The following is a 27,352-nucleotide window of genomic DNA, read 5'->3' as shown; positions in this document are numbered from 1 at the left end:
TATTTCTGTATTACCCCTCTAAGTGTCTACATGTATAAGTAATATTGTACAATTCTAGTTTTCATAAGGAAAAGTCCAAGACAATATAGGTTGATTGATTGTTTTTAGTTTGATGGCCCTTGCAAGATTATTTAACTCATATGAGATGTCACCAGGCCCCGGGGCCATAAAACTTAGATGAGCTCACTTTTGATCTCAGTCTCACTTTAACCAAAGGAATTAATAGTAGAAAAGTGAGAATGAGATCAAAAGTGAGCTCGTCTAAGTTTTATGGCCCCGGGGCCAGATGCTGGTGAAGGGCTTCAAATTTAGACCTGTACTTGGCACTCAGGTCCATTTACAGTGAGGGATCTTTGGTGTGTCAACGCCTACTGTGACATGGGGCCTCGTTTTTAAGGTCTCACCCAAAATAATTTGAATTTTCACTTCCAGGTGTCGAGCAATTTGCAAAGGAACAGTTGCTACCTATTTTTGTTTTATTGACTTAGGTTTGTTGCAGCTGAGGCTCAAACACATGACCTTCTGATTAAGGAGTGAGTGCTCTTCTGACTCAGAGCTACCATGATGGAAAGACAATATAGATGTGGGTAGTTTATTTTAGAGCAAGAGCATCACTTTCTGTTTTGTTTGCTAATACTAAGACTAGCAAAAGAAAGCTAGCTTGCTAAAATGAGTTTTTATAAGGTACCAGACAAAAGGTTTTGGCCACAAGTGCAAACAATTGCATGCTGTGAGAAGTATCCTAATGTCGACATAAAAATGTTCAAATGGCAATATGATAGTGGAAAAGGTTATCAAATTATGTTTTGAAAGAAAGTTTACACTTCAAAATTAGATGCCAGTATACATGGGTTGGTAAAAGATACCTAGGACTTGGTTAAAAGCTTTACATGCATAAAAGTGCCCGAATAAGCACCAAATGTTTAATTTAAAAAGCATATGCATTACTTTCTTCCTGTTGTTTAATCAAATATCATAAAATGCACAAATTTGATGATTCTTTTATAGGCAATGCATGAAAAAGTTCCCTTTTACATGAGCATGTCAAAGTGCTTTTATGTAAACCACACTCTTTAGCAATCTAATTAAAATTAGATGTTATATCTGCTTACTTAATATGTATAACATTAGTATGCAAGTGGTTCCAAAATCTAATTTTATTAGAGTGCGCTCTTTTGGACATATCATAATTACTATAATAGTATGATAAATATAATTATTATACTTCTGTTAAAAAGTTTCCTTCATAAAGTTAAGAAGGTAAAATAACTATCTTTTATAGTCTGAAAATTTCCACGCATAGCAAAGCTATACCCCGGGGTATAGTTTTTGCTACCCACCCTCGGAAAATTTTCATGCAATTTTTGACGCCAATTTTAATTTCCTGCGATAAATCAATACAATGCTGATGTCATCATGACTTCAGTAGCAATGTGACGTCATCGGGATTTCAGCTTATTCTTGCAGTGTTATTCTTTTGTCGTTTTCATGTTTTGCCTATGAAACTGCAGTATTGGGTAATTCAACCCTCAGAAATTATAATATACATCAGTATAATAAAACGCTTATCCACTGGTTGTGAGTGGGATAGCTCTTTCATCAAACCCTTGACAGGAACTATACCCCTCGGGCAAGCCCTCGGGGAATAGTTCCTGTCACGGGTTTGATAAAAGAGCTATCCCACCCACAACCAGTGGATAAGTGTATATTATCATCTCTTTCATCCAATTTTACAGTGACTTTAGAGATAACTACGTAAGAATATTAAAATGCAATAAATTAAGTCAACTTACAATAAATTAAGATAACACTAAGTAGAGGACAGCTTTAAATTAAAAAACACAACAAACTTTTCCAATATTTCTTTGAATTGGATGACCTACCAAAGAGATGCCATTCCTTGATTTCACAGACACAGGGTAGAATGCACTATTAGCCATCAATAATATAATTTAAAAAAAAAAAAAATTAAAAAATCCAACAAAATAATGATTACTTAATATTGTATACATCTAACCCCTCAAAACTCTCACATCTCATATATTTGTACAAAATTGCAGAACCATGGGTCTGAAGTTACTAGTTTGTGTACATATTTGTACAGAGATTTTCGACCTGTGGACACCACTTCAGAACTTATTATACCCTCGCCAGACATAATGGACTGCTAGGATAAGTAAACATACCAACAAACTACATCGAACAATCCCCACTTCCTCTCACAAATAAAATCTATTTATACTCTGTTTTTATCCCATTACAGAAATTCTTCCTGTAGGAAAAGTTGTTAACTTTACACCTGCAAATGCAGGGGGTAAAACTCCTCAACTGAGCTCTTATTGCATTGCCTCACTGTTATATATAAAGGGAGGCAATTCTTATAATCTTATCTAATTGATCTACTGTTTTCTTCTCTGGCAACAAAAACATTAAGGGAACAAGAAATCTTTTTTGTTTAAAATTGATTGATTATACTTAAAATCTCCAGAGAGTATAGGTAGCGTAGACTGCATTTTTCCAGCACACCGACTGCACCCAAACACAGGTGTAAAGAACAGGCAATACGACACTGAGCGCTCGAAATTCCGATCTTTGTTCACATTAGAACCGAGGTTGATAAGCAGGGATGTTATGGACATAAGGTCCTTAAAAAAGATCAATGGGGGACATGTCTTTTCCAATCAATCGTCTAACCTAGATCGCCATACAGACAATATTGTCTTAAACACCTCTATGTACATTATGGGCACAAATTTTTTTTTAGCTGGATGATCTTGCATTTCACATGTGAATTACATAATGCCTGAATTAAATACAAGGTAGCCTTGCATGATAATTGGAACTTTATTGATTTTCTGAATGGCAAGAATAAATATTCGTTTTAAGAAAGGAATGAAAAAAAAAATACAAATTGGTATTTGTCAGGAAAAATCTCTCCATGGAGTGTGATAATTGTCTAAGTAAACTTTCTAAAAATGCATAAATAATTACAAAAACTATACAGAATCTGAAAAAAGGATCATTTTCCCTGGCCTGATAATTTTCTCCGTGAACCTGTTGTGCACTTGTAAATCATGGCTGTCGTATCTACAATTGTAAAACTACTTGCTTTACACTTGTTTTTGACTTGATCTTTGGAACTTTTGTGTGTACCTGAGGCTTGTAAAACACCACTTAACAAACATATTTATGACAAATGGCCAACGGAATGCACCAAGACCAAAAAGAAGAAACCAATTAAGACAGTAAAACTTCATGATTCAAAGCAAGATCATTTGCATAAAGTTTTTAATTATCAAAGAATCCAACTTTTCTTAATTGAAACAGCTAGGACAGAAAATGACTGTTTTATGTTTTGTTTCTCATGAAGGTTACAGTTAATATTTTGAAGAGCAAGCAAGATGAACACAGAAAATGTCAGAGCCATTCCTCTGGAGATGGACAAAATTCATCCGGTGACAGGAATATGACAGATAAAGGTGATTTATAACTCTCTTTGAGGTGGCTCTCCCTAGTCCAATGAACAAACCTAATTTTATTGCTGCAATTAATTCTTGACCTGATTAGTTCATGTACTGATTTTGGTAGACATTCAGATAAACATTTAGCCATATGTTATCTACAGCAAAGAGACAGCATGTTATATGTGTAAAAAATATTAAAATCAAAAATAAAATAAAACAAAGTAAAATAAAATAAATCAAAAGTCATAAACAACTACTTTAGAGCTGCATGAAGTATTGGACAGAACTATGAAATTTTTGATTGTACAAATATCACTGAAAAATAAAAATGATATAAATAATTAATTAAAGAGACTTAAATACATGTACCATCAACATGAATCTTTAAGGTTTCTTGGCTCTCCATCCTGAAAGCCCCATACAGAGAAATTCATAATTACTTGTCTAATTAGGGGAAAATCTTACACAATGTATAGAAACAGCTTTATTCACATGAGAATATTTATTTATAAATGTAGACTTTGTCAGGATATGATCAGTATGCCAATTTAAGAGGGCTGGGAGGTCGTGGCAATTTTTAGACTATATTGATCTCCTTTAGAAGAAGAGCTCCATGTAAAGATATACAAAAATGATCAAATTTTAAAACTAAAATGTATGAATTAATTTTTTCTTTGCCAAATGATAGTTGACAGCTTAAGATATCATATCTAAATAAATAAGTTATATCTGATGGTTAATTTGTTGACCCCCCCCCCCCCCCCTTCCCCCTTAACTCATTATTGACTTTTTGGTTACAAGATATTAAGGTTGATGAATTTTAGAACAAGAAAATCTCTGGTGAAATGTGGGTATATCTCGTTAAAATACACTAACTTTGAATTTCAACGCACTCCTGTATAAAAATATAGCTTAAATTACTATACAAATCTCCCATATTTGGATTTATGTCATATGTTCTCATATGACGTATTATTCACAAGAGAGACTCTGATATGTTTTACTTCTTAAGACCTCACAACCCTTATACATGTATCTGAGTCAGAAATTTTCTTGAGAATTGTTTTTTCTCTCTCTATAATAACTGTATTCAGAGTAGTTTTGCTTTGAAAGTTTGAATTACCAGAAAGAATTTCTAATTCCTGATGATTTTGAATTTGACAGACAACATACCACACTGATGTTCTTTGATCAAACAGGCAGGTATGGTATACACATGTACCAAAATCAGAAAAAAATATTCACATCTAAAAATTCCATTGAAACTTACTTGAAATGCCCCTGGCATTAGATTCCAAAGACCACACAGTCATCAAGACCAATATGGCCTTTGCCAGTACAGTTAGTCCACATTAACAAGTCTGTACCACTATTTGTTTCTTTGTCTGGCAAGGAGGAGCTTGGTCTAGACTCCACATAATGTAGCACTCTTGCATTGACACATGTGCAAGGTTCCTAGTATCTTATGAAATATCAACAGAGCGTATAGAGGGAAAAAAAAATCTTCTTTTGTATAAACATGGGCTTTTAATGGGAGACCAAATTCATTTACAACTCTCTTGCACATTCTATTGAAAATGGAGCATTAAGTATGTGCTCAATTAACAGGCTAACCAATTTGAGTCATTTTAATATCCATATCCTACATATGACTGGAAGTTTGCAGCATAAAGAGATATTTAATACGAAATAATTTATATTCAAGATCAAACAAGATATGCAAATTTTTAAAAAATAACTGTACATAAGAAGAGCAAAGGGGTCTGTCTATTCTTTTTTTATCGTTTTTAACACCGTTTCTTTTTACAGTCCGTACCCTGCATTACAATGCACAAAGTATTTAGAATTGAGGACCCGAGTTGATGTGGGATTTTTTCTGTCCCAATATTATGTGCTTACAGTGTGTGTCTAAAGTTTATGAAAAGTTTACATCTTGAAGTATGGTAATTAACATTCTTTTATTTGGTTCACGTCACACTGCATCACGTCACAAAATTTAAAAACATTGTGAAACTTCCACATTGAGTGATCTTTTGAAATTCATGCTTGATTTGTCCTAGGAAGCATAAACTCATGAAAAAATCTCATAATTAGAGGTAATACTAAATTGAAATACTAGATGCGAGTGAATGAATAAGTTTTTCTTAATACCACTATTTTCAGAATGACAGTTTTATTATAATTTAATGTATTTTAAAGATGAACATTACCCTTGCGAACTCTGATTTTCTGATAAATTGAAAGCTTTTAAGCTTTATACTTAAAAGCATATCAACCTAAGGGGTGAATTTAAAACATTTAACAATTAGAAGTATATTTCTCCCCTTTATCCTAAGAAAGGAAAAATATCTTAATGCAATTTTTGCTGTCAAACTTCACCAGTATCCATTACTGGGTAATCAAGCACCTTCTCCTTGAGAACTTGATAATTACAGAAAACTTTATACTTATAGCATTGTATGTCTAACAAAAAAAGGGATTTTTCTGCTTAAAAAAAGTTTTATATAGATGAATTAGGGATTAGCACCTTTGCAGCTACCTAGAGTTAATGCTCAAATTCTGTTAAGTTCTATTGAAATGACAAGACATTTGTAGTTGGTAGTGTGTCAAGAATTAAGGTTTGTGGCTCTTTAAATTTGGACTGATCAATTGCGGAAGACAAATGACGAGGAATCTGACACCAATAGTCAGTAGTTTTGGGGTCTATCCATCTACACATCACTCAGTTTGATGCATATCAGAGGGAATTGTGGGAAAAAGAGATAAGCATCTGAATTGTGGGTAATACTGAATGAACCTGAATGGCAAAAATAATCCTTTACAAGAATAGGTCCTCATCCTAAAACAAACACTATGCATGGAACATTTAATTTTAGATCCCTTGCCTTTTGTTCCTTCCAAAACCTTTACAAAAATAATTGGATACATTGACATGCAGACATTTTTTGAATGATCAAGATGGGAAACCTCTTCACACTAAAAAATTTATCCACTAGTTGATCATAATAACACTTTAAATGCAACTGTGATCCTACCATATAAAGTAACAATGGTGTTTTCAATTATGGAGTAGCTAATGCATCTTCCAACACATTAAATCATGGTGCATGCATTGTTTACTTGCTAAAGAAACAATCACCTGTATGCTCTAAGGGCTAATTTTACAAAGTCACCTTGAAAAATTTTGCATAACGTTTTAAATCTGAGTTGAGAAATGATAGAATTATGTAAATAAGCATTGGGATGGTGCATTCGGCTTATTCTGTCGTAAATTCCCTAAAGATACTGCCCTTTTCTTTTGCCTTAAATCCTCTACCACTAATGAAATTCTATACCTTCAACTGCAACAAGAGAAAGCAAGCATTCTGCCACCCCAGTGTGTATAATTGGTGGCAAGAGGTTACTTTATTCTTACGAGACAGCTCATTTCAAACAGAAATCAATGAAAAAAGATGACAGTTACTGCTAGAATTTGATAAATGCACATCATTTATGTGAAATGCAATTCATGATGCCTTACCTTTGCCCACTTTGGGTTGAGCTGCTTGGCTTGTTTTGCATCTTCCAAACTCTTCTGGAACTGCCTCAGTTTGCAGTAAGCTGCTGACCTATTAGTGAAAAGGATGTGGTTGGATGGATCAAGTCTTATGGCCTCTGAGTACAAATGGATGGCCCTGCGGAAGTCTCCACTGTTTACAGCTTCGGAACTTTCACGAATTTTTTGTAGATACAAAGTTTGGTTGGCTCCTCTGGGTCCACAGGGAGACTGCTGTGTGTCAGAGGAAGGTAAAGCGGGTTGTCTGGGATTTGACACAGTAGAATGGTTGGTGTACATTTGCGGGGATTCGGCATGGTGGTGCGGGGCCCGGTGCGTGATGGGGGAAGGTGGTTCTCTGGGAGATGGGGGACCCTTGGATCTGGGGGAAGATGGTCCCTTTGATCTGGGTGATGGTGGCCCTCTTATGCCATGTGATCGATGAAAAGGCTGAGCTGAACTTTTGGTAGCTGTGTCTTCACCAGACTGTAAAACATAAGAGATTAAACTGATGGCATTTTATGATCAACATTAATGCATAGGAAATTAGTTTGTTAATCCCTAAAAAGGGATGGGAATTTGTGATCTCTATTTTAGCACACACTGGACTTAAATTACAACCTAATAAATGTTTCATCAAATAAGAAATAAATCCCATCATGCAAGGCTTCATTTACAAAAATCAAAATCTAACTCCAAGTCAACTAAGATACTATTAAACTGGAATAAGGAATACTAAGTTCCCTACTGATAATTAATTGGACTATAATTCTGTCAAGAATCATCGAACTGAAATGAAATGCATTTTTGATTTGTAACATATCAAGAAAAACAGTCACATACTAAAAATCAGCTCAATATATGCAAGCATATAGAAAAAAAACCCCAGAAACTCCAAGTGAGACAGACTGCTGAAACGTTAATTTAGTCCCCTACAGTTTCACCTTTAGGTGACTAATACTACTAATCAAAGCCTGTCTCTGTAAAACATCATCTAATAATGAGACAACTGCAAGTGGTGGTTTGAATTTGATGCAAAGATGAGCTATGTCTAAAAAGAATTATGGTAGGAATAGAAAGCAACAACCATATGCTTTATTCAACTGGTTAGGTATATTGATTCTAATTACACTCCAAAATAACAGATGAAAAACCAAAATGCCTAAAGTAGAAGTCAGGATCAATGACAATACATGCACCTATAATTACAGTCATCTAGACGGAAAGTCAGTACTTTGAAGTGACAATGACTATAGGCCACAATGTCAGTCACATACACAGAAAGACATCTGAAAGATTTAGTTGTCAAATAATCAAACTATATAAAAGGGAGGGAGCCAAAACAAGAATCATATACTTGTGTTTTTCTTATATTTTATTTATGAATTAAGGACATACGCAACATAGTTTGAACTTTATTGTCTTTGTCCCTGGAGTTGAAGAGTTCCAATACTTAAAGGAACTAAATGCTACATTTTAGTGTCTATATATGGTGCTGTACACATCCTCTAAAACAAGTTTGGATAGACAAAACATCTAGAATATATGTATAGTAATTTTTGTATATTTTTCTTTGAATTATACAAGAATTTTCATTAATTGATATCTTTTCAAAACCCCTGGTAATGCATGCTGATTTTTGTCTATGAACATCTGATGGCTCTATAATCTTAAATTTAAGAATATCTTGAAATATTATCAGTAAGTAAGGTATGTTGCATATGTCCTTAAGCTTTGGAAATTTTATTAGAGTTTAGGATAGAGAAAACTATATGTTTCTTTGAAAAATATGTCCTTAAAACATAATGAGGTCTGCTTAATTTATCAGCTTCTATTTGATATCACGATTACTTAATGGAACTCTTTCATAGTGGAGGTAGGCAACGTAGATGTTTGCTTGGAACAATGTGCTGTTGAATACAACGCGAGATCGATCACTGTAGATTTTATAAGGACAGATAAGAAATTGGTGAAACATCTTGCTGAAAATTTGCTGAACCATATGCTAATAAAACTTGAGAGGATCTAGTCCTTATACAGTAAAACTAGGTTATAGCAAAGTCCTGGGGACCCTTGAATTTACTTCGCAATATCCGTAATTTGTTATACATTATGTATCCGTATAACAAATTCCTTAAAGTATGAATAACGAATTTGCAATATACATGTATTTTATTAGTATTACTAGCGAATATGTTAGGGAAGCAATTTTTACAAAACATACCTTGGATAACTAAGGTTTTATTATGAATTGAATTGTATATACAAATATTTAATGAAAATAAAGCCAAATCAATATTTATCAAATTATGAGATCTTTGAAAATTTGTTATAAAAGATGTAAATTTCATTATTTTTTACCTCTATGGGACTCAAAATCAGTTCTCTATATCCGTAAATTCATTATATCAGAATTTGTATATCCGTAAAATTTTACAAAGAATTGTTCAGAATTTTGCTGGGGACCCAAAAAAACTTCGCTGTATCCGTGAATTCACTCTATCCATGTTCGTACTTAACAAGTTTTACTGTATATGTTATATATATTTGATGATACTATAAGCTCTCACTTATGTGATTTTCTAATTAAATTCAACCATTTCTCTCTAAATATGGTTATACTTTTGGAAGCTGATAAAATATTCTTCACATTCCTTATTAGACAACCTACTATTTGGAGTTCAACCTTCACCAATACACTGTACTTTCGGTATACTGATTTGTTTGTATCATTCAATTGTCACAAGTGTAAACAATGTTATGCCCCGGAAATCTTGCGTGATTCGAAGCTTCCTCGACTTCATGACAAAAAAGTGGCGTTATGTTGAATTTGAACCTATATCAATATATTAACACTTTAAAGACATGTTCATGGAAAGTGTACAATAAATACCTTAGTGCTTCTGACTTCGATGTAATTTTGCAACCATACAGCATAAAAGTATTTAGTACCAAACTTATGAAATTCATTTTTAAAAGTCATTTATTTTTCCTTTCAGCAAGAAATTAATTTTAGTATGAAATTAATAGAACAGCTAGAAAACCTGTTGCCTGTCATTCATAGTGAACTATTTACTATTTCATTTGATAGCGCTATTTACAGATGGTTCAGTAATTCATTGATCGTTTATCTATGATAGTGTCTGTTATATCAGTAAGAATGCTCCATTTATAATATAAAATGATTTAATGGCTGGTTACTTTGTGAATTTTTAACATCTTCAAAAGCTAAATTATACTGCATCAATATCGCCATGATACTGCTATTAAGTAAGCAATAATTACACCAGGAATGTTACGCACCAGGTGACTTGAAATGACTGAACCGACCAATTTAATCAATATTTTACTGCAAGAAGAGTTTTTTTCAACACAAGAAAATCATTGTTTGCTTTAAGACGACAAGCTTCCTGGCACTTGCACTGTTAACAACACATTTTTAATGTGTGCACACCTTTGATTCATAGCTTTCAAATATTTCACCTAAACTCGTTACATTGTTAAAAAATATTAAACTGTGTGAAAATAAGAGTTTTCAAGTGTGATTAAAGCGTACAGAACTCCTTTTTTCACACAGTTTCTGACTCTTTTGATATGATGGTCTTGAATGGTTTCAAATGGTACTAGATGACCAAGCAGGTTTCGTCCTGAATATGGAAAACAAGTACGTAAATGGGACATTAAAATTCTACATAACAATGTACTGTGTACTCCCTAGAAAAAAAAAATTCTAGCTTCTCAGGAAACTCAGAATTCAACTAAATTGGCACATTACATTGATGCAGTTTGCATCTAGAATGAGGCAAAAACAAAAAAGTAAAGTTGCTTTGCACCTGTTTTACAGCAATTGCATTTTTATTTAAATGAAGGATGCAATAGGGCAATTAAATTGTATGCATTCTAAAGTAAAAAAGTAAAATCTGATGAAAGCATGATGAATTTAGTATTCCAGACTTATAGGAAACGTTTATGATCTTTAAACTAATCTGATGAAAGATATGATTGAGTGGGTATCCTCATCCAAAGCAGACGTAATTCACATTCATTCCTAAAATATGCATTTCATTCCAAAAAAAAAAAAAAAAAAAAACAGCCAAAAAAAACAAGAAGCTTGTGGGACACATTGCTCACCTGAGTTACCACTGCCCTGCTGTTTTCCATCAGCTGATTTTTTTTTAAAAACATATATAATATAAATATAAAAGATTTTTAAAGATTTTCCCTTGTTATTCCTATACATGTTAAACTTTAATTTAATTAATTTTCACTAATTCTTAATCGACTTCCCTTGAAAAAGGGCATGGCTCTTCATTTGACAAGCCTTAAATTCCCTTTTACCAAAGGAATTACTTTGCAGCTAGCTGAAATAGGCTAAGTGGTTCTTGAGAAGAAGTTGAAAAAGTGAAAAGTTTACAGGTGCCACATGACAAACAACAGAGGGGCAGGATGCAGGACATACTTAGATCAGAAAAGGTCAATTTAGCCTTAATGGCTCTGGTGAGCTAAAAATGAAGTGAGTTTCATACAAAATATTAAGCTTCCATCTAGTATCCATACAGTAAGCATTTATTGATGGAATTGTTACATGTGCAATTGCAAATGTACTTTACAGTATTTCATTTTCTCAAAAAAAAAAAAAAAATCCCTTTGTAACAAATCGTAATCTATTGAAAACATAACAAAGCCGCCATGAGACATAGCACCAAAACAATTTCAGCTGAACTGATAATAAGGCAACATGCATTTCAAAGAAAAGCCCTGAGAGAGTGAGTGTTAGGGAATTTTGGGCCATTCAGAGGTTGACATTTAAAAGACTGCGACAAAGACGGGTAATATAATGTAACTGTTCCCAGTGTGATAATGAAATATGTTTCTTTTTTCGTAGGGAGATAATTGGGTAGCTAATCCATTACAGAGAAAAAGTATGTGGAACATGTCTCAAAAGAGATTCATTATATCATTTAAAAATTTTCCTCAGAGTAGAAGATCTACTCATGCCAAGAAATATGTATTTTTTTTTTAGTCTTATAAAAGTCTGATTGCAGTTTTAGAATCCCCTGCAAAGCATAGCTTTCACATGGAGGCCTGCGTTTCTTTTATACACCCATATATAATTGTACTTTTATGTAACCTGTTTGTCAGTTGCACTGTTCATTGTAAATAAAGTTTAATGATGATACGATTCTAATCAATAATATTTTCTGTTTATTTTACATTCTCTTTTAATATGTCACGTACTGTATCTTCATTCTGCTTTAGGAAGTGGGTGGATGATTATAGCCTAATGATCAATAGCTAATATGCCAATTCATCTTACTTCTCAACAGTCAGAAAAGTACTAAGTGCTACAGGGGACTACAAAAGCAAGTTCTAAGCACTTTTCCTACAATTATAACTCATTTTCAGTTTCATTTGACCCAGCGAGGTATTCTAATTTGAACTGATATGAAGACTCAATGGCCATAAAAAATGCAGATCTCCTATCACATTTAAAGTTAAAACAATTTAGAGTTTTGGAACACAGAATTTTTCTACATATAAATAATTTGCTGAGGAAAACTAATGTGTCAACTTCACTTAAGTCACAGTTAAAATTTTGTTCACAAAATATGATAGAATTCTCTTTCTTAAGGTCTTAACTTACTAAGAAATCTTTCTCAGCAACACACTTTTCTTTTCTGCCTTTTAAACAGGTCTTATTTTTTGAGATCTTCAAACAAACTCCATCAGTCTTTTCTTAACACTATAGACAGAGTAAGTGATTTTTTCTGAGATAAACATCATGTCATCTGCTCCCCTCTTTATCTAGGGGATCATGTCCCTGCTCCCTTTCATATCAACAACATTGAATGTCCCCTCAAACAAATACCCTCTCAACAGCCCTGCAATATGACTCGGCCCATTGTAGTCTGGCAGAACTACAAATACCGACAAACTCTCTGTGGGTATCATGTAGCCTGAACATGACAAAATGAGAAGACATTTGATATTGTTTGGGTAGGTCAGTCTTCAAATTATTCAATATCTCCATTAAAATATGATGTATCTTCTTCCAAAAATTCTAATATACTCCAAAAATTAGATATCAAATACTATATATTTTTTGTCAGCTGTCTAGGTGTAACTTTAACTGCATCTTTATTTTTTCTAATGTTCTCAGCAAAAAATAAAGCATTTATTTCATCTCACTGTTAAGAAATCAAAAACTTGGCTTAAAACATTTGATTCAGATTGCAATATCATTCAATGAAAAGGGAATTCATAGTTCTCAATTCAATATAATAACAAATATCATTAATTTTTTGTCATAACCATTGTGTCCTTTCACAAAAATCATTTCAGTGAAAGAGAACTTAATATAAACCTGTACATGTTTTTTTTTTGGGGGGGGGGGGGGATAAAAATTACCTCAGTGTATGAGAACTTAATAGCTAAAGGAATTAACCATATCTGGCTTTGCTATCTCAACAGCAATGCTCAAGATTTCTTTAATTTCATCACTATAGGGCCTGAGGATGACTGCAGCTAAAAAATGAAATATATCACTTCTCTTTCCACACTTATTTTCTCAAGCTTTAAATTTTTTGTGTTGATCTCTTCTTATTGATACACACATGCCCCTTTTTTCTCTTTTAGTAGCTTTTTTTTCTCTTCAGTACACCTGCATATAAATGTTCATCCTCTAATGCCACCCCTCTCTTTTATACTGATTGTCCTTACTGTCCATTTCTTATTAGTGTCAACTAATAAAAATGCATACAAAATGCATACAATTTCAGCATAAATTGCAAGACAAACTTTGACAAAAAAGCTTATTTTTAATTTATCAATTACATAAAAGATTGATAGTCATTTATCCAAGCAAGAGTTTATCTCTCTTATCAGATGGTAAATGAACCTTAAATTTTCTGACCTTATATAGGATATCTCTGCATCTCCCTTCAGCTTGAGTTGTCACTAAATATATATGCATTTTTCCATACTAGTTGTAGACTAGCTTCCCTCTTTGAAGCTTCATATGCATCAAATACTATATATATGACAAGATATGTGTCATTGTAATACATGTATTTCTTCAACATTCAAAAGTATAACTTGGAAAAAAGAAACTGAAGGTTTCAACAAACCATTATCATCATCTGATAATTTTCCCCCGTCTGCAATAACACACTTTTCATAAAATCTCCTGTTCAAACAAAACTTGAAAAAAAAAATCATTTGCAAATATAAGATTTGCACTACCAAGAGTAATGGATATTAAATTTCTCTTTCTTAAGAACGTACAAGTTCAAAAATGGGGATAACGGGCATATTGTGATGACAAAAAAGGTTGTGGGAAAGTTTGATAGCGAGGACCAGTTGTTGATAACGTGCTGTTCTTGGCACAACAATGCACATTCAACCTTCTAACCTATGGAACAGAGAGAGACCAACCGATCAATGGCCAAAAACCGGGCAATAGATAAGTGTTTCCAACACCAAGGGGAAAAATATGCCGACCAGGTATTGGCATTATGTCCCCAAATAAACCCCAAACAATCAATACTGGTTCAATTATTCAAGCTCCAAACAGACATGCAAAATCCCAAATTAAACATGCCACAGAAATAAAAAAAAAAGTTTTGCAAGACATTAAGATTTCTTATGTTGTGCATCATACAACTCATGAGTGTAGTGCTTGGGTTTATTTAGGACAAGAAACTATAATAATTTAATTTCTACAGGTAAAAATGAAAGGTTCTGGCAATGAAAAAAATTGAAAATCAAAGAAAAGGTTACACCTCCAGTGTGGTAAAATTAACAATGTTGGTTCCAGAGAGTCTGTGAAAGGCAACATATCACACAACAACTATAAAATACAAAGATTTGCCAAGACACATGGTTTGGGGGCAAAGACACATCAGATGTATCATTGAAACAATCAAGAGTACATTGCAGTAAATAGAATTTATAGCTTTTTAGGGTTGACAGTGTACACACATTTTTATGCTATAATTGTCAATCATAAAACTGTTCTTGTGTTTAAATAAAGTGCTATATATTTGCATGTAAACTGTTTTGTAAAACAAATTTTACATCCTAACATCTTATTATGCATGGTCCTCTTGGTTCTGTGGTGGTAATATTCATGCATGGGAGGCCTATGGCCCTTCACAGTCACCTGAATCACACAGGTATCTTGACATATCTATAAAAAATGAATTCTACAACAACCAATACCCTATGAGCTATACACCTAAATAGGTGCAAGAAAATTAATGCTATAGAATGGGTCTTCCAATAAAAACAAGGGAAACAAAACAGAAAGAAATATGTATGATTTATATATGTAAAAACTAAACTAACAAGTAATGCAGGATAATGACTGCATGATGTGTGGTGGGACATCAAACTTGTCCAACAATTAAAGAACAGGCAAGGAATATGTTACTTGATTTTTAGCTAACGCAAGATGAAAACATGCAAAATATTCTTTGAATCATCTCTCCTTAATTTACATACCTCTTTACATGTACATATTGTACTTCATACAACAAGATGTTGAAATTGTAATCTATGAGTTAAGTTGACATAAAAATGCACTGTCCTAAGTCATTTTCAAATTATCATGTATGTAGCAAAGCAATACTTTAAGCATCTTTTTTCTCCCAAATTAGCTCTCTCTAGATTTTGATAATATGGCATTGTACCAGACTCTTTCAATATTGACACTTCTTGCTATTATTGTTATCATAAGTCTGTGTGACCATAGATCATCAAATACTGTACAATATGCTATGATGTTTATAAAAAGAGACCTATGGGTAACACCCTACTCATCTTGGCCTAGTTGCTCACAAGCTTTCTGAAGAAGAAGAAGAAGAATTTTTTCCCTTTTTACTTTACTGAAAATTCTTACTGAATTTTGATACACAATTCCTTGACCATACACTTTTTCTTAGCTCTGCACCTCTGAAAATATCAATATTCCAGTGTTCAAACTGCTAAATTTGCACACTCATCATATTTACCAACCTTATTTTATGAAAACTAAAACCTGCATATTTTTTATGAAAGGCTTACTTTTCATAATCATCCATTCAGTTTGTCTGCATTAGCTTTATATAATATACAGTTGAACTTCGGTATCTTGAATACTGATATCTCGAATACCATGGATATGTCGAAGTGATTTTGAAGTCCCAACCCCTTATTCCTTAAGTATTTTACCCTGGATATCTTGAATCCTCGGATATCTCAAAGTTTTTTCTTGGTCCCATGGAGTTCCAGATAATGAGGTTTGAAAATACGAGGTTCTGTAAATACATTTTCATATATGACCCAACTTAGCCCTTTACCCTAAGGCCTTAAATCTGAATTCAAAGAACTACAATTTGATAGATCTGGTAGAAGGGTTCATTGCTTCTTATTATCATGCAAACAGTAAGCTACATGTAGGTGTTTATAGGTAAAAAAGAATGGATAAGAAAAATTTGGTGATACACATTACAATGATTCAGAAGATGGACAAAAGCAACATCAGGTCAACAGTTACCATCTGAAGGACCCTGAAAAAGCAAAGCTACAGCCTTGCCAGATAGATGAAACCAAAAAAACTTCTGACAAATCTTTAATTATCTTAAAAAAAATTCAACTGATCCATATGTGTTTGATTGTTGGCAATTTAAAAATTTCCTTATAAATATTTCCAAAATTCTTCCCCTTTGTGAACATTCATGCCTTAAAGTAGAAGGCATTGATACATGTACAATGTTTATGGAATTGCGTCAAGATAGGGCAATTCCCTTGCAATGTGCACCCATCCGATGAGATGGAATGAATTTTCATGATCGATGTTATTAACTGAACAAATTTTTGTTAGGCAACAATTACTTGTAAATCTTTTGAAATACTCTTAAATTCCAATCTTTGCGAGCAAAACGACCACCATCATGAAGAGTCAATTATAAATTGAAAACAACTTCCCATAAAGTTTTAAATTATGATACAATTATAATGAAACAAAATCATTTTTTACAACCTAAAGGTTAAGGGAGAACTTCTCTCCCCCCATTAGAGAAAGGTATATATAACCTTAAAAGGCAATTTGTCAATTTGTTGTGTATATTTTATTTAATGATATTGCAGAACACAAAGAAAAGAGACTCTACCCTTAAACCATTTTACATTATCTTCATCACAAATCAGATCTTAAAAAAGAGAAACATATGTTTGTACAAAAAGAAGTTAGAGATAATTATGCAGGTTGGGGCACGACTGATGTCCAGGGGAAAAATTAATCTCTGTAGAGGGCTCCAGATCTTTAAATTAAGAGTTACTTTTTTAAAAAGTGCATATCCTCTGGTATGTTTAACTATAATATGACCCTGATAACTGTTGACAGGGCTATGTGTGTCAACAACCAGCACATGATAATTACACTTCTAGTTCAACCCCAAGTCAACATTTTTGTGTATAATTATTGGTATGGGATTGCCGTTTTGTAACGACAACTTGTTGTGACTCGGGTATTCAGCACTGCCAACTTAGGGGTTGAGAGTATATCATACCCCCACCAAAAGAATTTCATTATTAAGTCCTAATCTCTTTAGTTTATTCTCAATATGCTGTTTTGAAAACAATGAGAGCGTTTTTGCTTTTAGCCCTGAAATATTTCAATTACAAAAGAAAAATACTGTTTAAACATCTTCTTTATAATTCTATTGACATTTCTTCTCAGGATTGACATAATTTTCTATCTTCTTAACAGAAGAGTGTAAAAATGCTTGTCCACCATTCAGCAAACATTGATCTGTAGGTTTGTTACCTTTAAAAATTTACAGATTTTCTGTGAAAAATTCCTAGCCTTCATGTTAACTCTCAGACTGTCCCTGTAATGCTGCTATATGACTCATGGATCCTGTCTTCCTGCCTTCAAGTGGACCAACTGCAAGGCTTTCTTAACCCTGACTAGACTGCCTAATGAAGAACATGTTTCATATTGCCTAAAACAATACTTAAGACTCTGAGGTGGGTGCTGTGTCTGTACAGAAACATTTGATTTTAAAGTCACATCTTTTGAGATGTAAAGATAAGTACCAGGATCAGGTCATTCTGAAGATCGGGGGGGGGGGGGGGGGGGGGGGGGGGCGAGGGACTGTGCTGCAGTATTAACCTCAACATCCATGAAGTCCTTGGCAAGTTACCATCTGTTTTAGTTTCTTATTTTCATCCTTACTCTCTTTCATCATACCTTGATCTCTGTTTAAACATCTTATGATAAAAGTTTCATATTATGATCATCAAACCATTACATGTATTGGGGTATTTTCAAATAGCATTCTTTTTGCAACATAACTAATTATGAATTAGAGTCCCAAACTCTTTTTGTATGCACAAAAGTAAATCTACTTTCCAGATCAAATCTAATTGATTTTCAGTGTACACATTAGAGTCAAGGACCTTGAAATTACAACTAATGCTGTCAAAGAAAGACTTGGCCTAATGCCTCTGAATGAGCTAATTTGAAATTTCAAATGTGATTCCTTAATTAAGAGTGTCTCAAAAGTCCATCATTGATACCTTGAGCTCAATTAAAAATATATTATTATGAGCTATATTTCTAAAGCTGTGTTCTGTAAAATCCCTCCAAATATTTTTTAAAGATCCATCACATCTACTTTAAGGTCCTGATCTCTATATATCTGTCTTTTATCTTAATCAAGTATGTAACTTTAGACAATTTGTTATTTGTTTTTTAACTTAATTGATCAAGTATTATGCTTCCTATAGTTACAGAAATACACCATAGTTGATCAAGGACTGCCGTGCTCACCTTACCAAAATTTAATGTAAGTGGTGCTAAATCTCATATCAAATGAACATGATAAATGTTCTATAATATGTGATACTTATTTTCATAGTTACCGGTATGTTGTTCAGAAAAAATTCCAGTGAATGTGCGATCTTAAGAAAGACTGTTCTAGTAATTGCACTGGCCCCTAAATCATTTATGCAAATTTGGTCTAGTTCAGGGCTTTCAGTGCCATTTGTCTAGAAATCATAAGATGAAATGCAGCATCTGAAGCATGATTGTCAGAAACATGCTTAGACATATCATGTACAGATTAATTATCATTATCATTATGGGAGCACATCTGCTTGAGAAACTTCAACTTCAGGCCATGCACTCATAAAAAAGCGTAGTCAGAGTCAGCTACAATGTAGCATTGTTGTATTGAACCCTAGATAGATCACTCCTGCAAGATTTGTCTGTAGGTAAGGCTAATACTTACTAAACCAATGAGCCTTCTCCGAAACCTTTAAACAGAGACTCTGACTCTGGGGGTGAAGCAAAATCTCAATGATCTCAACTTTGTTGAGATGAGATATAAAGCAAATATTTTGAGAATTATACACACTACAGAATGTTACTTAATATTCAGACTTCAGAACCAAACAGCTCCTAGCTTCCAAACTGAAAACAAGTTTTGAATTTTTTTACTAAAAAAAACTTTTGCATGTTGAAAATGTTTAATCTGTGAAATTAGAGTGATGCTTTAATGACTGAAATGTTTGATAATTATACAGAAACATAAAAGAATTCATCTTGTTCCCAAAGAACATGTTTCTTGGAAATTTTCAATGTTAATAAATTCATGTTCCTCTTTTGCTAAAAATATATTCATTCAAATTCAGTCCTAAGATGTTTATTACACCTAGAAGTGTGCACAAATACTGGCTACTGTACATTCTTACTTATGACTCTTCAACACCCCTGTATGAAAGTTGAAGTGTTTCTCAGACCACTGCAATTGACCTATCAAGTTGTCTGTGACCTATGGGGTCCAATATGATGGCTACTTATGCTGTGGACATACCCAGGGTGTTTTAAGGTAGAAGTGTTATTCAAGGGTTATACAAATGTGCTTAGGAGCACCCAAAGTGTAGGACTACCGCTGGTGATAAATCAAAAGGATTACTGAAGGCAACGGGCTAAGTGGAGGTCCACAGCATGATGGGAATTGTATTGAATCCTTCACATCTTCAAGAGCTTGTACAAGAGAGATGGGGTTCAAGCGAGTTGTTGAGTTGTTCGTGTGCACTAAGCCATGCAAAGCAAATAAAGGCTTGAATAAATAGGCCAAGAGACAGGTAATTTGAAAAAAGGTGATTTTCAGAAGCTAAGGAAAAAATCCACATTGATAGTAATTTGTCAAAGGGTTTTACCAGGAAGGCGGACTCTATATGAGGTGTCTGTCACTGACCTATTCAATCTTATAAACCACTTGATTTTTTTGTATGGCCATACTGCCCTAGATTTGTGGAGCAAATATTAAAAAAGACTGATGGAACATTTTAAAAAGATTCTTCCATTTTTTGTATTCTTTACTATAACAAATGATTTAGGAAATTTGGGCATTAGAGAATCTGAACACATGCATCTTAGATAATGACCTTTTTATATGGAAAGAGGTATTATTATTATTAGAAAATTTAGAAAAAACAAATATTAAACTCAATTTCTATGTTAGGGTACTTTGTGGTCAAGACATTTTTAATATTGCTCTGAAACTTTCTTAAAAAGCCATAATTTAGTTGCAAACGGTGCTGAGTTCAATGAATCAACTATATATCTTCCTTGGTGTGAATTTTCGAAAAATAGTAAACCAATAATATTCCCTAAATCAAACACTGAAAACAGCCCAGTGAGAAAACTAATGAAAAGCCAGGTACTTTTTTCTCTGCAAAGAACCACACAGTATTCCTTTAATTTGTTATCAGTATACAAGTATTTGATTTGTATTAAAACTATAATTTTACAATTCTCATTCCATTGAAACTATTTAGTTTAATAATGGCATTTATTCCAAAGTAATTGATCACAATTGCAATCAGATATTCATGTGTAACTGCATTCAAGGTATATACACTGTACCTAAATGTCAATTTCTTGTGCCATAGGCCAATTCATTACAAAATATTTTCACTGCATATTATGAAAAAATTTTCAGAACATTTAACAGACATAAAAGGTAATGGATATACTTTCTCCATTATATTCATGCAATCCATACAAGAAAACTGCTGAGTTAATATGAACTCTTTTGGACAAATTGATGGCACCTCAACAATTAAATACAGTGATTAGCAGCTAGCTCTGATTTCAAGAAAAGGTGCTATTTTCATCAAATAGCATTTATCAAAGATACTCTCCATACCGTCAAAAGAATCCATTTTATTGTCATTGGGATCATGGGGGATCAAATTCTTGAGAAAGCCTATTATTTAATGACTATGAAAAAGCTTTCTGTACGGTTTTAATGTATGCTGGATGGTGCTGCTCTTTCGGTCATAAATCCTGCAAAAACGATAGACTGAATCATTGGGACGCAGTCCACATACAACAGTAATCACCATATTCGGTGCCTCTGGTTTCAAATAAAATGTATCGTATTAAGCAAATTCGTCATAAATTACACATTAAAAAATACTAACTATATGAAAGGTTCGACTTCTTTAACAGTATTTTTTACGCAAATTAAAATTTTTTTTGTGACTGCGAAGTGACTTTGAGAATGATCAAGCACTTTTCATTCAACGAACCAAAATATGTCCTTTTTCTATATTAACTATTATTCAGACATGGGCAATAAAAAGTTTAAAATTTAAAACTGCCAGCTAATAATTGGATTAACATGTCGTGATTATAGTCGGAGGTATTCTAATGACTCTATTTGAAAGAAATGAAAATCTGCACTGCCAATTGCTTTATTAGTTCAAACAGATATATCTGAAATTATTATTGCAACTTTACCGATATTTTTCTGATAAGTATCTATGTACCTGCCACACATTATGTTTAATTGTCAGCATTGATAAGGCATCATTTCAATATATTTTCAGAATAGAAACCTTGGCCTTTACATGTATAATTTTTTTTTTTTTTCAAATTCAGCATCAATAATTGATTGCAAACAACTGTCAAAATTAAAGTTTTAAATAACATAATACTGATTTGGAAGGAACTGTAAAGGAACCTAATATTCTGAGACACATGATACACATAGTTTTGTCAAGCCAATGGTGAAGCTATCAAATCTCCTAAAAACTAAAATATTCACAATAATTTACATTTTTATATTTTCATGGAGAAATTTATCTTATCCCAGAGGATTGCCTTCTAAGTTTAAATTTCTCTTTCATCAACCTTAAAATTTTGAACAGGGACTCCAATCGTATAAAGTCACATTTTTCTTCCCGATATTAATAATATTAAGGTACAAAAATAGCAAGTGCATTCAGCCTTTCAGCAAAACTTTGTTTTGAAAAACAAAACTTGAAGGCATGAGTAAGGATACAAAATATTTCATTCATGTCCTCCAAAGTACTTGATATGACATCCTCCCTGGTATTTGTTATATACCTTGGAAGTTATCAAAGTTTTCAAAAGTACTCAAATGTTGACAGATTTTAATATCGCATACGGACACATCGATAAAAAGAAGTTTTTTTTTAAAAGCTTCACCTAGGAATTTAGCAATAAGTGATTGATGGAAGAGCACATTCCTCATACTTAGGGAGATCTCTGTGGTCTGTTTACCCAGCCTGATAAAGTTCTTGTGCCGATTGTTGGGTACACAAGGCGAGCGTGCCCCTCCACAATCTGCCTAATACCTCCCGGTAACCTGTCCTTATGGATGTACAGGCACAGTTAGGTATCTATAACATCATTTTCTAATCTTCTAGATTACAAGAACAATAAATAAACAAACTTGTACTTGATTAAACAAAATCAGAGATTACGTATTAGAATAAACTTAATCAACATGGTAGAGATTAGCTTGAATAGCTTCCAGAAGAAATGAACAACCACAAGCAATCATTTAATAACTGCAATTTTAAAATGTATTCATTTGTATCATTCTCGACTGCTTTGTTGAGGGGATTAAATTGTTGTTGGCTTTTTAACATGTGACTAATTCATCCAATGATCAATCAAAGTTAATCGTCATCACACAACACGTATGAGAAATAAGTAAACAAAATAACTTCATGTATTGTCGGCCATTTCCTGAAGAAATTCCTTTATACTTAACACCAAATGGAACTTAGGTAGATCAAACATACCATTTGAAAACATTCTTCGTCATAATGTTCATGTTTGGTACATTGAAGAACCTATGTGTGAGAGTGCAGCAAGAAAATGTCCAAACAAAAGCCCGGCTACTTTACAACAGTTTCTTCTAAGGTTGTAATACTTTTAAGCATTTTGACAATTAAAGTTTTAATTGCTTCCCCTAGCTATAAATATATGGCAAAAATACAAAATTTAATTAGAAGCATAATTAACACTGAGCCATCTGACAAAATCAATATCCTTTTAAAAATAAAAATACATCCGACTAATTAAAACCTCAACTCTAAATTCTAATGAAGATCAGCTTCAAAGTCATTCAATGAATACAGAACTAAAAGATTAGGGGTGAAAATAATACATCTTCGCGATACAATATATATCGTATATCATATAATTGGTACGATTATTTTGGATACATTTTGACTGAAAGAAACAAATTCAAAGTTGTTTTTTGTTTTGTTTCACTAAACCAGAAACTTAATCGATGTTCAAATTAACTAGAAAAAAAATGATTAGAATGAATTGATTGCTAATGATTATTCCACAAATTATTAGCCATAAAAATCCCATTTTTAAAATTTAATAATGCTGTGTAACATGATTTTACAAATGCCCAATCTAGCTGAATAACAATCTCAATCAATAAATGTACCAAACCAAAAATGGAGATTCTGTATAGTGTACCATACTGACAAAAAATGCCTTGGTGAATCAATACCACTGAGAACGGTTTCACTACTAGAAAAGATTGAAGCTGCATTAAATGCTTCTCCTTAAATTTCATTACAATATTTTTAATCATGATTAAATCAATATTCAGCATCAAGGTTTGAAACTGCTTTCCTGAATAGAATGGGAAAATAAGCTTGAATTGATGTTAAACAATATAAACTTCCTTACTTCCATGCTTACCATAAATATCTTCTTTATTTGAATTAGAGTAGAGAAATTAATTATGAAGGAATTAATGCACATTTCAACCCCAACCCCCATCCTTTAGCCTTTCCCCTCTCCTTCACACACATACTTTAAAACAAACTAGCAATGATGAAGCTTTCCATTTTGTATGACCATTTCCCCCTTCCAAATGTCCTTATTTCTTCAGAGCACTTGAAAATTTTAAACACAAATCCTCACACAAATTGCAGCATATATATCCAAACCCATGTAATTAGACAGGTTGGGCACAATAGAAGGGAATTGTGACCAACCTTTTAGATTTCTGTTATTGGCTGCATTCAGTTTGCATTTTAATTGTCAAAGCCATTCAGCAAATGTAACATGATGCAATTGTGCATATGATACAACATACTTGATGCAAAAGTGTAGCTCTGTCTATCTGTGGGAAATAAATATGGAACAGCACTCAGGCATACCAGACCATATAAGTAAACATACAATACTCTGGTATATGTATGCCTGTCTGAATTTTATTTTCCAGAGAACTACAGTTCTGCAGCCAGCAACAACAGACTACCCTGATATTTGTATATTAAATGTCAAAATACTGCTCTCTCCCCCTTCCCTCCTTTGATCCTCCTCCTGCCCCCCCCCCCCCCAAAAAAAAAATTATCATTTCTTGGTAGTAAGAGTGAGAGTAAACATTTTCATCTGGGAAAAATTTACTCATTTAATAGGGTTTCAGGAAAATTAATTTGTATGGGGTGTTTGGGAGGAAGTTAATCTTTTTGGGAGTTGAACTATGTTCAATCTCCCTTGGTCATCACGGGCTTTCTAAGCGCAGTAATTTGTATTGATTATATAGTGACCGTCCGTGGGGCTTCTGTGTCGACCAATTTACTCCTGTGATATTCAATGTAAACTTGCATAAACGTCCGCCATAAAATAGTCCATTTTCTGAATTTATCTAACTTTGATAAATGACATGAAACTAAATGCAATTGAATTTCATTTAACTTAATTTGAATACTATATTTTGATTAAATTAAAATTGATCTATACAGAACTAAAAAGATGTTGAAAATTCCCTTGCAGCACATACAGCGGCACCTGTAAACAACGAGATGGAAATTAACGACAACTCTGCACATGTAACTATATGACTGCGCGAAACCTCTTGGCATTGACTAACGCGTGGTAAAAATTATTTCACAATCAATATTATACCTATATTTTTTTAGCCATAAATATTCCAAGTTTTCAACAATATTTATTTGGTAATACAATAAACATCAAAAGAATAAACAAATTACATGTACATTGATTTGGATATAAATGAACAATTGTTCGTTTAATATTGGATCCTAATACGTTTAACATCGAAGAGGAAGAAAATCGAAGAGAAGGTGATTAACGTAAACAGAAAGGTGAAACTTTAAGATAAATTACTAGATTAAGCTTTTTGAGTTTTCAAGTTGTTTTCATGTTGTGGCATAAAATTTATAAGCATTTCACTTATATGAAATTCTTGATAAGTCGGAACAGCCGAGTCTGACATTTGAACTACATGTACATGTAAATTTTAAGTGGGAAAACAACAAATTATAACCGTTTACGTTAGATTCATATAACAAACTGAAACTGTTTTTTTTTTTATTGTTATTTTTTCAAACTTCCAGACAATTAATTGTCATGTGAAGAAGGAATTAAACCATGGCAAAATCTCGCAAATATTTCACCTATGCTTCTAAGTACATTAGGACAGACACAACTGTAAAGTCTATACAACTGTAAATGAATTTACCGTGCAGTGATTTTCAGAGCAGAGTTGTCAAAATTTTTGAATCACTGTCAGACATTTGGTCTGACAAAGTCAAATGATCTGTTAGACTGGACAAAGTTTTGACAGACCAGATACATGCATCTTATTTTGTACGCTAAATCGCTGATAAAGGGAAAAAATAATAGCACTAAAATAAGAAGTCTTTTAAGTTTTATGATATTCGATCTCACAAAAAATCCAATCTTATGATACAGAGTCTCTAATCAGAGACATGCTTTAACAATTTTGATCGACAATCGGCACCATACGGACGTTTTCGACGTTTTGTGGCCCTTACCTAGGCACAGCGTTTTAGAAATTTGCATCACGTTCAATGTTTTAAACGGTCGTTTGGACCACCGTTTTCTTGTACGTTATCGGTCCAGAAAATTCCTTTCCGACCTTGCCGACAAGACTGAGTGTTTTTGACCACTCTGCAGATAAGAATTACTTATAAAGAGAGAAGTAAATTTGTGACAATTTCAGATGACATTAATTTTTAATCCTAAATTTCATGAATTTATCAACATTTAGTGGGTCACGTGTACAACACTAGTACTGAACTTGAAAAACGTGTGTTACATTAATTAATGCATTTCAACATGTCTGCATATAAAAGTGTATTGCAGTAAAACGTTATCATTAAAAAATGTTTCATTTGATTTTATCAATAAAACAATTAAAATGAATGAATGCATGCGTGTGCGGACACAATGGCTTATTAAGACCAGTGATCGATATGTGAGAGAGATCGATCCTCATTATTACAACAGTTTTATTTCTTGCAGTAGCTCGTTAAACTACATCTGATTTTTGAAAAATCAAAACAGATTCAAGTCGATCGTTTTAATTCATTGAAAGTTTGAAAAACTTGTCCAGCTCAGCTATATAGTATACCTGAAATTCAATTACACTGAAATTTGTAGCAAATCAAAATCACAAATAGTAAATGTCACTCGCGTTGCACAGTTGTTCAAAATCGTTTGCTCTTGAGATTCAAAGTAATGTGTTAATCATTACGTCGTGGATTCGAATCCCACTGCGGTATGCATTTAGAAACGGATGAGACCGTATAAACTGAGATCCCATTTCGCAGTAGATGCTGGCACCAAAAAAAAATCCCTCACTGCTCAATGGTTCTAAGTGTCCTGTATAGGTAAAAATTTGCAGCCCTAGCCTCCATTGGCAAGTGGTAGTGTCTCTTTATGAGTAAAAATTCTCGAAGAGATGTAAAACAAACAAACAAAAGGCAAAGTCTTCTAGGTACTTACTTCTATATAGAAATTTCTTGACATGAAATTAAAAATTATGGGATGTTAAAAAAAATACATAATGATTGAGTTATAAAGATAAAAAAATTTTGATAGGAAAATTAAATACAAAAATTCTATAAAAATTAATTATTGTGTCCGAAAAGAACCAGTTATACCCAAAAGATAATATCAACTGCTTGTTCCAATCAGAGGGAAAAAAAATGACGATATAGCGTCTGGTGATGGTAACATTGAAAA

The 27,352-nt window shown here is 33.1% G+C and overlaps 1 protein-coding gene across 1 annotated transcript in view; it reads right to left on the bottom strand.

The window, feature by feature from the left end:
• The window catches only part of LOC133175528 (tetratricopeptide repeat protein 28-like), a 59,535-nt gene that overhangs the window by 28,924 nt on the left and 3,259 nt on the right, over positions 1 to 27,352 (bottom strand). Inside the window, exon 2 of the mRNA XM_061310645.1 lies at positions 6,985 to 7,485. Coding sequence (XP_061166629.1) covers positions 6,985 to 7,485 — 501 coding nt within the window. The remainder of the gene's footprint in view (positions 1 to 6,984; positions 7,486 to 27,352) is intronic.

This window comes from Saccostrea echinata, unplaced genomic scaffold (assembly GCF_033153115.1).
Source record: "Saccostrea echinata isolate AGI-Se365-2 ecotype Australia unplaced genomic scaffold, CSIRO_AGI_Sech_v1 ptg000062l, whole genome shotgun sequence".
NCBI classification, from domain to species: domain Eukaryota; kingdom Metazoa; phylum Mollusca; class Bivalvia; order Ostreida; family Ostreidae; genus Saccostrea; species Saccostrea echinata.
Note: the sequence above shows the minus strand (reverse complement) of the source record. Positions and strands in the feature narration are given on the sequence as shown.